General features: G+C 36.1%; 1 protein-coding gene across 10 annotated transcripts in view; it reads left to right on the forward strand.

The window, feature by feature from the left end:
* Positions 1-12,705, forward strand: part of dgkb (diacylglycerol kinase, beta) — a 54,094-nt gene that overhangs the window by 35,628 nt on the left and 5,761 nt on the right. For 9 of the 10 annotated variants that reach the window (XR_001609422.1, XM_016274573.1, XM_016274581.1 and 6 more), the window contains 2 exons: positions 6,609-6,699; positions 7,029-7,224. Coding sequence is in view for 9 of the 10 variants with exons in the window: in XM_016274573.1 (XP_016130059.1) it covers positions 6,609-6,699; positions 7,029-7,224 (287 nt within the window). In the remaining variant the exon portion in view is untranslated. Of the gene's footprint in view, positions 1-6,608; positions 6,713-7,028; positions 7,225-12,705 lie in introns of those variants that run through there. The other variant, XM_016274633.1, reaches the window with a different exon arrangement.

Genomic DNA, 12,705 nt, shown 5'->3' on the forward strand with positions numbered 1-12,705 from the left:
ACTGTTGGGCATCATGACCACAGATTACACAGAGCTGTAGTTAGGTTCTAGTTCATGTTTTAGGTGCCGATGTGCACTTCGTCTCTGACCAGTACGGCGAGTCAAATAAAACCCAGCGGTACTAGAAAGGCCTGCTTCCCCTGCTGAGTAGTCCTCCGCCTTCACGGCAACCTCTTCAGTAGCCACAGCCCCATGTGGAGCCACTGACTCCTGCAGGGCTGCCAGCTGTCAGGGAACCTCCTCCTTTCACACTCTCCAGCCATTAACCATTACCCTGAGTCAGGAGAGCCTATTTCACATGACAGGCCTGGCTTTACACATTCAAGTGTTTCGCTCCAAAATGCACACACTAAACTGTTTAAACTTAGTCTTTAAGTAGGTTTTAGGTTTAATTTTGTGGGTCCGATGTGGCATTGTCTTGCACAATATGTTTTAAATTTTTATAAATGTTTATATTTTATACATTGTCCGCAAGGGATACCTAGCTTAGAAATATTACAAAACGAGTAATTATACATATATAATTACAATGAACATTTTTTTTTATTCATGCTTTTCCAGATATTGAATATATATAATATTTTGTTTTGTTTAGTTTTTTCCCCCTATATATTTCTCTCTCTCTCTTTTTTTTAATTTAGATTTTATATATATATACACTACCGGTCAAAATGATTTAAAACTATTATTATATAAAAACAATTAACGTCTGATATATAAGCACGGTAATGGTCAAAATGTTGAATTAATTTGCTGCACTTATTTGATCACAAATACAGTAAAACTGTTCATATTTACCTGAAATGAATTAAACTTTAAATAAAATATATTAAAAAATATATATTTTTTATTTTTTTATTTCAGCTAGTTGTCAAGACAATTTAAATGTTCATGTAGTTAAACTTGATCTACTAAAATAAGTAAAACTAACACTGAAATTTTATATATATATATATATACAGTATAACTAATAAATATGACAAGAACACGCAACTAAATTGCTAAAACTTTAACTTAAATAAAAATTAAAAACAAAGTATAAAAATAAAAACTAATTCAAAATATTATTAAAAACTTTTACTCATATCTCAATGATACTACAATAACACTGTGCTATACTTAGGATTATGGTTTTATAACAAGCAACGACTCTCTCTTCCTCTCTCTCTGCTCTTCTTCTTGTAGTGTCATGTTCTGCAAACCAGTGCATCGGAGCAGTCCTGACAGAGCTAGTTATATCAATGTGATATTTATCACCTCAGATAAAGAAGAAATTAGTGTGAGAATGAGGTCGTACATCACTGCAGGTTAGATTAGGTGTCAAAGAAAAAAATCAATGATGAGACCATGTTTGCCTTCCTCAGACGCAGCAGAAAGTGGCGAAAGGCAAAGTCGCCTCAGGTCGACAACACCACCGTGACACTTTGCCTCAAGTCCTTGTTTGGTAGCACTGGGAAGACACACAATAGACCATTTTGATTCAAAACACTTTATGTACATTTTTGGTACTTTTAGTACACTTAAATTCTGTTTGCATGTAAGAATAATCCAAAATTTCATTTCACCCCTCCTAGTGCGTGCATGGATCTTTCCCTCAGTCTTTAGTGCAGCTGTGACCCCGTCTATCAGCCCTACTTGTGTGCGTCGGTGAAAGGGAACGGAACAGATGGGAATCCGATTGAAGAGATGAGATGCTCCTAATTATCTAATGAGCAAAAGGATCGGCTTGATTTGTCGCTTTAGCACTCTTGTTAGGTTAAGTGGAGGGAATCGACTAAGGAGCCATCGTGGCTCAATCTATACTGATCTTTTGCTCAAATGTCTGCAATACTGGAACTCAGAGGTGAGGTCTAAAAAAATATATTGTCTGAGATCTGCAGTATAAACCCTGAAACTTCTATAATTAGACTACTATATTCTATTTAGTCTTTACTTGATACCATACTGGTAAAAAATGTATAGCCTGAATGCACTGTAAGTCGCTTTGGATAAAAGCGTCTGCTAAATGCATAAATTGTTATTTAATTATTAATTATTACTTCATTATTTTATTTTATGCTTTTTTCTCTTTTATTTAATTTAATTTTACTTTATTTTATGCTTTTTCTATCTCTTTAAATTGTTTTAAATCTCAAAACTATGAAGTCTCATATTGATATTCTGATGCAAAAATTGATTCTTATTTTTTTTTATTTAGTAGTTGGCTACTTTTTTCATGTTTTAGAATTTATATATTAATTTTAGTGCTGGCAAAATTAGCGCATTAACGCAGGCGATTATTTTTTTCAGTTTAAAGGCCCGTTCACACCAAGCACGATAACTATAAAGATAGCGATAAAGATATAGTTATAAAAATTGTTCTGAATATTAAAGAATAGCAGAGTCCACACCACAACTATAACGATAAAGGCACAGAGAAACGATATCGTTGGAATCACTTTCAAAACGATTTTTTCCAGCTGATGAACGATACAAACATTGACAGCCAATCAGAATCCATCCTGCTATAAAGAGCTGGAGAATTTAAAGCGACAGACGCGTGTGCGCTTGGAATATACAGACGATATGTGGACGCTTTGGTGTGGACGCTAATGTCTTTAACTTTATAGTTATCGTTCTTGGTGTGAACGGGGCTTTAAAAATATTTAACACAGTTAATGCAGGGGCGGAGCTAGGGTTGGCCACCCCATTCACAATTGCTGCTTCTGTCAAATTTTTCTTGACAAGAAGTGCATTTATTCAGTCGCAGAGCGTCTTTACGACCACATCAAACCAAGACGTTTCAGACGCGAGCACCACTTCGCCTCAGCGCCTCATTGCAATAATTTCACATTCAATCTTCAAATTAATGTACAAACAACATAAAGACAGTATATTTTTAATATTTGTATAATGACATCTTTTTTTTATGACTGAAGGCTAGTATCACTGATAACAATGCTACTGATGTCTCTATGAAATAGTTTTCCCCCTAATATGTAACCATTGACTATAGCCATTCAACATTACAGTATAACTGAGAGCTATCGATTTGAACATTTATTCAAAGATCAAAAGAAAAAAGAGGAAATCAATAACTTTTGTATCTAACCATATTTAATCTATCATCTATATTTAATTTAGAATTAAGAAAATGAGAAGTTATTTTAAGTATTCTAATAAATGTTCCAATTGATAGCTCTCAGTTATACTGTAACTGTAATGTTGAATGGCTGTAGTCAATGGTTAAAAATACAGCATATTGCTTTGGAACCAAATTCTGTTACATTAAAACACATTTTTAGTAAGAGATCCAGTCAAGAGTTCACAAATGACGCAACACAGACATTTACCTGTGGCTGTTACCCTTCGCATTCAGATAAAATATGACATATGCTAACAAACCATCACTCAACATTCTGCTCTGGGTAAAATGAGAAGTTATTTTAAGTATTCTAATAAATGTTCCAATTGATAGCTCTCAGTTATACTGTAACTGTAATGTTGAATGGCTATAGTCAATGGTTAAAAATACAGCATATTGCTTTGGAACCAAATTCTGTTACATTAAAACACATTTTTAGTAAGAGATCCAGTCAAGAGTTCACAAATGACGCAACACAGACATTTACCTGTGGCTGTTACCCTTCGCATTCAGATAAAATATGACATATGCTAACAAACCATCACTCAACATTCTGCTCTGGGTTTTAACGCAGCTTTTAATTAGCATTCTTTTAATTAGCAGCCCTACCTAGATGCATAACGAACATAAAGGTCCATATGTTAATCCAGGCATCCTGTATGTCCTGAATCTGTATAACTGTAAGTACTCTCTGGGAGGAGAGTTTTCAGCTTCTGTCACTATGAAGAAGTGTGTGTCTCCATGTAATCTGTGCTTTGAGGTGTGTGTGGTTACATACGGAGGCCGATCGCAGCGTGTGCGCCGTGTTTTCCTCATCCGTTCTGCCGTATATTGACCATGTTGCACATTATAAATCAAAGGCGGCGAGGTTCTCCTGCTAGTGGCTAATGAAAGCTCATTTTTAACGTCACTAAATGGTCCTGACAAAAAGTCTAATGAGGAAATCAATAATTCAGCGATTGTTGTCCTGCTTATACTAATAGATCCAGGTTGTTGGGGCTGGGATCCAGTGAAGAGGGGGCCATTTTTTATTGCGCAGTTTCTGCACATCAGCGTGTTTTAAAAGGTTTTTTCCCCCATTGCGGACCCCTGATTGATAATCTGTTCTGGAGTTGCGACTGATGCCAGGACTTTGGTCGGATTCAAGTTATGGGCATTTAAGAAGTGATGCTGCCATTAATATAAATTTAATCCATTCTGTGTGAAAAATACCTATCACCTCCCCTTTAATTACAGAGGTACAGATTGATGTTAGAAAGATAACGCTTTAAAATGCTTTTATGCATTTATCTTTTTTCTTCTTTTACAGTATTGCTGAAAAGCTAAAAAACTACCGTGCTAACAAACACTATGACTGCTTGTCAGTCTACTCCTTGAAAACAATGAAAATTTACTGAAAATGTTCTCACCCTCAGATGTAGATGAGTTTGTTTCTTCATTAGAACAGATTTGAAGAAATTTAAAATTACAGTACATCACTTGCTCACCAGTGGATCCTCTGCAGTGAAAGGGTGCCGTCAGAATGAGAATACCAACAGCTGATAAAAACATCACAATAATCCACAAGTAATCCACACGACTACAAGTAATCTACATATTTGTTTAGAACTGTTTTGATCTGTTTTTGCTTGGAATCAGTGCATTTTATTTTAAGCACAGATTTGTGCTTATTTCTCTCCTGATTCAGACGAGATGGCTTTACCACTGGAGAAAGCAATATTATGGATAGAGGACTCGGGGGGAAAAAAAGTTTTAAGTTATAAACACAGTTTTTCACTTCACAAGACATTAGTTGATGGACTGGAGTCATGTGGATTACTTGTGGATAACTGTAATGGTTTTATCAGCTGTAGAAAGCAATATTATGGATAGAGGTTTAAGTTATTAAGTTTTAAGTTATAAACACAGTTTTTCACTTCACAAGACATTAGTTGATGGACTGGAGTCATGTGGATTACTTGTGGATAACTGTAATGGTTTTATCAGCTGTTTGGACTCTCATCCTGACGACACCCATTCACTGCAGAGCAAGTGATGTTATGCTAAATTTCTCCACAAGGAACAAACTCATCTACATCTTGGATGGCCTGAGGGTTATACATTTTAAGCACATTTTCATTTTATATGAACTATTCCTTTAAGCCTTTTTATTGTTTTCATGCCAACTCGGGGGGAAAAAAAGTTTTAAGTTATAAACACAGTTTTTCACTTCACAAGACATTAGTTGATGGACTGGAGTCATGTGGATTACTTGTGGATAACTGTAATGGTTTTATCAGCTGTTCGGACTCTCATCCTGACGACACCCATTCACTGCAGAGCAAGTGATGTTATGCTAAATTTCTCCACAAGGAACAAACTCATCTACATCTTGGATGGCCTGAGGGTTATACATTTTAAGCACATTTTCATTTTATATGAACTATTCCTTTAAGCCTTTTTATTGTTTTCATGCCAATTATCGAGTCCTTCTTCTCCTTTATTTTTTCATTTAACCAGATCCCTTTTTTCTGCTTTGTATTGTGTAATTCTCTAAATCTCAAAATCCTTGCTGTTTGGTCCCTGCTGTAGAAGGTTCAGGTGTGTGTGTCTGCTGGTAATGAAAGCAGATGGTGGTTTGTTCTGGTGAGGTCACTGATCATGATCCTGGTCCCAGAGAGACTTCGTTGTGGGGTGGGGGACAGGGGTCCGGCTCCACAGTCCACTCTTAATTGAAGGGGCAGCTAGATTACCCTCTCTGAACCCTAGCTGGTCTCTGTAATGGTAGGGGTTTGCGCCATGTGCTTCAGTTTTTCAGTCATCCTGGATATCGGTCATTTTCATGCCAAGATGAGGACCCGACAGTCTTTGTGGATTACTTTAGGTTATGCATTACTCTAAAGCATTTTGATTTTGAACCTTACCATGCACTAATATTCAAATTCTGGACATTATTTGTAGTATTTCAAAATGAACATGTACTGGATTGAAACTACTTGGGTATATTTAATTATCCATACATCATTTTGTGATATTACCTTTTAAAGAACATTAATTTCTTAATCTCTGAATCGTCATTGTATTGCATTGCATTATATTTTTGCCTCCACTATAAAAACTGCAGCTTTGATTAAAAAATTAAGCATTTAGATACAATCTCACCAAGATTGTTTGTTTGACAAATACAGAGTGATGGCAACTGATATTTATTTTGTAGGTAATCTGTTATACAGTCATAAAGATCTCATCGATTTACATTTGAAGCTATAAGAATTTCATCTTACTTTTTGGCCATATCAGTATCTGAATCATAGTCTAAATGTTTTTAAAAAATTCATGCACAATAAAATATATTGACTGATAACCATTATGGTATCCGTATATTCTGCATCCTAGTTACCCACTGCGGATATTCAAGACCATGCTTCACCATAATAATTAATAATTGCATGTTCTGTAAATTATACATTATGCATAAAAAACTGACACAACTTGTTGGTTTCAGGGCGAAGAATAAGCTTTGGTACTTTGAGTTTGGAACCTCAGAGACCTTCTCGGCAACTTGCAAGAAGCTGCATGATTATCTTGAGGTGGAGGTAATGAGAATAAGTGAGAAACCACATGCCTTGTCACCTTTCTAACACTTAAACACTCCCTGCTGAACCACTGGAAAGAACTGTAGTATATTATTTTAATGCAAAAAAGTACATTTTGACAAAATGTCTTTCAAGATTTTGTTGTATTCACACACAATACTGATGATTTTCAGAAAGGCCCACATAACAGAAAGCACATTATTTTTAGTTTGTTAGTGCTAATGCAACAGTGATAGATTTATTCATTATTGATTGACTGATCGATCAAGTCATTTATTTGTTCACTCATTGTATAATAATTGTAATTTTACCTTTCTCGTGTTTTATAGTGTGATGGTGTCACCCTAAACCTCAGCAACATCTCGTTGGAGGGCATTGCCATCCTGAATATTCCCAGCATGCACGGCGGTTCCAACCTTTGGGGAGAGAGCAAGAAACGGAGGGGTCACCGTCGAACAGGGAAGAAGTCTCCGGAAAAGAAGACCCCAACTGTTGACCCCAAACAACTCGTTTTTGCTATCCAAGGTATACAAACACATACTCTTTACGTATCAAAAATATTTTGATCGATTTATTTGTTTACTTTAATATATATATATATTTTTTATCATTAATTTACATTTACATTTGTTTATGCTTTCATAAAACATTTTTATTTATTATTTACTGGGGGTCTAGTCAAACATATTTTCTGTGGTAATCAACATTATGCCATAAATGCTGTCAATATAGCTTAACTTGTACTGAACTTGGAACATTTCTTTAAGGGTCACCTTAACGTCACTGGTTTGCAAAGTCCTTGTCTTCATACCTGATTAATCAAAGGCAACTTCAGAGGAACTTTTCTTTCATGATGAATATTTCACCAGTGACACATTGAATCATGGCGAGTGGCTTTTGTTTGGGTTGAAGGGATGCAGTTTTAATGCCAGTGTTTGGGATTGTCAGTGGCTCTGTAATGGCTTATGCTAGCGTTGGTGGACATACCTGTCCAATCAAAGCAGGCTCAACTGTACCATGGTAAAACAGGCTGATTGGGGTTTCAATAACTTTCTAAAGCAGCAGGCTTACTGTCACATACATCTGCTGCTGCCACTAGCTGTGCTCAAGGGTACTGAAATGACCGACATAAATCAGTCATGCAAATTCCTGCTTTTTTTTTATAACACAAAATTTACACAATTTTCAAACAAAGTTGTGAATCTTTGGTGCTTTGTAGTCTCTGACTTACCGCCCACAGTCTGTTCACTGACTGTTTAATGCTCATTGCACACAAAACTAATCACTGAATTTGCCAGATTATTATGATATCACATATTTGAAAGATATTCCAAATTTTTTCAGGCACTTAGTAGCAATTTAACTAGATAAACTGTGTAACTGGCTTTAAGGTATGTTTGTGAGATAGTCAGAATAGCACAGAAATAACTCCGTACTTCTGTTTGCTAATAAAGCCTGTCTCTAAGTAACACATATAGTTTGTGAGAGGCAAAAGTATGTGAGATGCAACGTCATGATGTGAGATACTGTATAAAGCCATAACATGAGATATGAGATATAAAGTCAAAATTGTGATGTATAGAATCACATTGTAAGTCATAATATGCTGTACAAAGTCCCATTTGTGAAATATAAAATCTCATTTGGGAGATTTAAAGATCCATATTAGATAAAAAGTCACATTGTGAAAAATAAAGTCATAATGTGAGATACAGTATGAAGTTGCATTGCTAGATTTAGTCTATGAGGTGGAAACTGACTTCTAGAGTTTGAAAAATTTGCCGCACTATTATATGTTTGATCAATACAATATTTATAACACAATGTTTTATCACATAATATACTCTTCATAAACCCACCTCTAAATGGCACGTACTGTAAAAACAAATCAAACTGTTGTTCATCACTTTACACACCAGTCAGATCAACACAATTCATAGCCATTTTACATTTTGGTGAATTTTTGCTTTGAATTCTAACAATTTGTATAGTTTTTACAATCTGCGTAATAGACTTCAGTGTTCTTATGGGGGAAAAAGCATACAAATTCATACATCTCATAGAATAGTTACATTTTGGCCAGAATAAGCAGCAATTTGGCCTAGAGATTGTTGTGATGAACCCTAATAAAAATGATCTTTATGCAAGAAGAGCAAATGCTGCGCTGCTGATACAAGTGAGATACCAAACACGCATAAACCCTTACATGTAGTTCCCTGCCAAATGACATTAACCCAAATCCTGTCAAAGTGCAAAAAAACAGTAAAGACTTGTTGTTGTTGAGATAAACACTTAGATGTCCCCTCCACGGAGAATCATCAAGGCAAAACGCCGTTCACTAATCTAGAAATGTGTACGCCGGTTGTCACCACGTTGGGGAAAATCCATGTATCGTGCTGCTTTGAGAGCATTGATTGTAGTTTTACAGAATCTCTTTGGGCCGTTATCATGGGACCGTTTGGGATCACAAAGAGCAGAATGACGGGTGAAACGTCAGAGCCTGTTCGAGTCTTACAATCACAGTATTCGAGGTTCCCTGATGAGAAATCACCCATTTGAAAGAGATTGTCAGTTAGACTTTCTTGTTTAAAGAGTTTACTTGCCTGGTCCAGCTGCTTTCTTTCCAGTCAATATGGGTGAAAATGAAATATAACCTCTAGTATTAGTATACTTATTCATGTTTTGTACAGTATATCAATATCCGTACATTTACACGCCATAATTCCATAGTATCTCATTCATTAAACTCTTTAATCTGTCCACCTCAGTTAAACCCCAAGTACCAATCCATTATCTCAGGTGTCGTTAGAATTTACAGTTCATCCAGTCCCCTGCACTCTTTAATTTCAGTCAATACAAGTCAGCTGCTGATAAATGCACCCATTTGTATCATGCATGTTTGCTCTAATAGCCTACCGCTGCATCTCTGCATCGCCTCTCAGTAGAAACGGAGCGCTTGGTGAATAAAATCGGCTTCCAAAAAAAGAGAGCAAGAGGACAAAACCCTTTACGCTCCATTCTATTCCATTTACTCTGGAAAAAAGATCAATTGATTGGTGCGAAGGCACCCACGAGCCCAGGTTTGGACCAGAGAAGGCACTTAGCCTGGGCACCTCGCCGATGGTTTTGAAAGCCTTCGTAGATACGGCTTCATCTGAAGGAGCTCTGAAGGTGAGAGGCCTGTGCTTGTCAGATTAGTCGAGGGAGCATTAGCTGGATGGTAAACAGGGAGTACATTAGCCCCCAAGGCCCAGCTCTCAGATGGGGTAGAGTCTGACCTTTCGGGAGCAGTTGAGTGGCCCCGCTGGTGACGCTAGGAGACAGGCCTCCTCAGGTGGAAGGGAATGGAGGCGGGCTGAATTATTCAGCATGGACGTGGGCTGCACTGGGACTACTGATGTCCCCTGACACACTGTGCGAAAGCCCCTCAAACTCCCTCCCGCGCACCTCAGCCCTGCCTACGCCTGTCGCTCCATGTGCGTCATGAGCAACACAGGCTGTTCAATCACAAAGAAAAAAAAAAAACAGGTGACAAGAAAACACCATTATCAGGTGCATATGGCTTGTGTATGTGTGTGCATGTGCAAAAGAAAGAGAGGTTTGTGTTCAAAAGTGAAGGTGATTTGACATTTTGGTGTTAAAATCTTTTTTTTTTCTTATCCGAGCTTTACATGCAGAGACTTTTAGGAATGGATGTGGAGGTTAAAAAAAATTTAAACATTTTTCAAAAAAGTTTAATAAATATCTGTGTGCTTAAGCAGTGGACATCATCCAATCGTGTCAGCTTGGGGTGAGGCTATTTGTTTTAAAGCAGTTTGATTGGAGTCTTCAGGAAAACATCTTTGAAAGCATAATTATTTCTGAAATTATGTTTGGTGATTTTAGTAGATTTCACTCTCTTATCCGAGCTTTACATGCAGAGACTTTTAGGAATGGATGTGGAGGTTAAAAAAAATTTAAACATTTTTCAAAAAAGTTTAACAAATATCTGTGTGCTTAAGCAGTGGACATCATCCAATCGTGTCAGCTTGGGGTGAGGCTATTTGTTTTAAAGCAGTTTGATTGGAGTCTTCAGGAAAACATCTTTGAAAGCATAATTATTTCTGAAATTATGTTTGGTGATTTTAGTAGATTTCACTCTTTATTTTTTTTAATATTTTTAGAATCAAGGGGTTAAGGTTTGACCAGTTAACCTCTGCTGGTATATTTTGTAACTTCACCTTTATGTGCACAAAAGGATCTTTCTTCTCTGACAAAGCCATGTAAATGTATTTGTATTAATATTATTTTAGATAAATATAAGTTTTAATTTATTTAAATGTGTATTTTTTTTTTAATTCAATTTTATTTAAATGTTGCTAATTTTTTTATGATTTACTTAACATTTTTTATTATTTAATTTAATTTGATTGAAATTGTACTTTTTTATTAGAATACAATTAGAGCCTAATTTTTTGTTGGCTAGTAGATGTTTCACCAGCTGTTTGTCCAAAAGCGCATACTGTCTGAGTAGGTACTACATTTGAATTTAAACTTCGCAACTGATAAAAAAATATGTTCTATATAGTATGAATCTGGATAGTATGAATGAAATTCCGACATACTATATCCGGCATGTTGTTACTGTCATGTGACCTACCAGCGTCAGTTGTGCCGCTTCACTGCCATTCAGAAATTCTCTCCCTTGGCCTCATGGGATAGTAAAGTGTCCATCGAATACGCACTTAAGAATCTCGGCAGAAGTAGTAGGTCATCTGGGTACTTTTCGCCTACTGTTTTGGCATACTGTTTTTTCGCATACTATATACTGTAGAAGTATATGATTTTGGATGCAACTCTGGGGCAGCATATGCTAGCCGAACATCAACTGGAATGAAAGGGAAGGCTACCCATTGGTGTTGACTTAATTTCTTGTAATTAGCGTTTCATTAAGACTCTCTTTTAAATTCCAATTTGAAACAGATGACAGCTCCCATCCAGAGCATGTGAAGCTGTAGGTAACGAGTGTGTTTAGAAATCCCCTCAGACTCTCTCTGATACTGTCCATCGCTGATGACAGACCTCTGTGTGAGCTCTCAGCCTCACCAGTCTTGCAAGCCTGACCCTTTTAGAGAGCAGAGCCACTGTGGTCAAAGGACTGTGTACACAAACACACACACACACACACACACTCAATGCACACAGTTCTTACTTCTCACACTTTTTCGAATCCCAGCAAGGCCTCGTTTGCAGCCTGTCTCCTTGACAACAGTTGAACACAGCGTTGGTACAACAATCCAAGAGTTTGTGTTACCCCGTTAACTGTGGTTACCAGACAACTGTAACCAACTCTGTTTTGTTGTGTTTACATTTTTAAGAAATATATTCCTGCATTGCCCTTAGGTACATGTGGAATGACTTTTTCCACACAAATGACATTTAACTTGAATATGTGAATGGACTTTCTGATCCTTGCTTCTGATTGGTCAACATTGTTAGAGCCATGCAAAAAATACATTTTATAGTAACAGTTATGACTCCAAGCACTACCTAGCACCCGCAGGGGATCTAAATTGAATTTATACAGAATATAACAGAAAAAAGTACGAAAAAAAATGTATGTAAGGTAGAATAGAATAGAATAAAATAAAAATGTGAGATACAGAATAGAATAAATCTAAGGAATAGATAGAACAAGATCATTTAAGGAAATAGAACTTACATTTAAATAAATAATAAATGAGATATAAAATACGTAGGCTTTAGAACTGAATGGAATAAAATGTAAGAGAATAGGATAAATGTAAGGAATAGAATGAGATATAAAATTTGTGAGCTATATAATTGAATGTAAAAAAGATTAGATGTAAGAAATAGAATATGATTTAAAATATGCAAGCTAAAGAATGGAATTAATGTGAGGCAATAGAATAAATCTAAGGAACAGATTAAGATAAAAAAAAATATGTAAGCTATGGAATAGAATGAAATAATTGTAAGATACAAACTAGAGTAAATGTTAAAAAT

The sequence above is a fragment of the Sinocyclocheilus grahami genome, unplaced genomic scaffold, assembly GCF_001515645.1.
Source record: "Sinocyclocheilus grahami isolate Dianchi unplaced genomic scaffold, SAMN03320097.WGS_v1.1 scaffold6.1, whole genome shotgun sequence".
Taxonomy (NCBI): domain Eukaryota; kingdom Metazoa; phylum Chordata; class Actinopteri; order Cypriniformes; family Cyprinidae; genus Sinocyclocheilus; species Sinocyclocheilus grahami.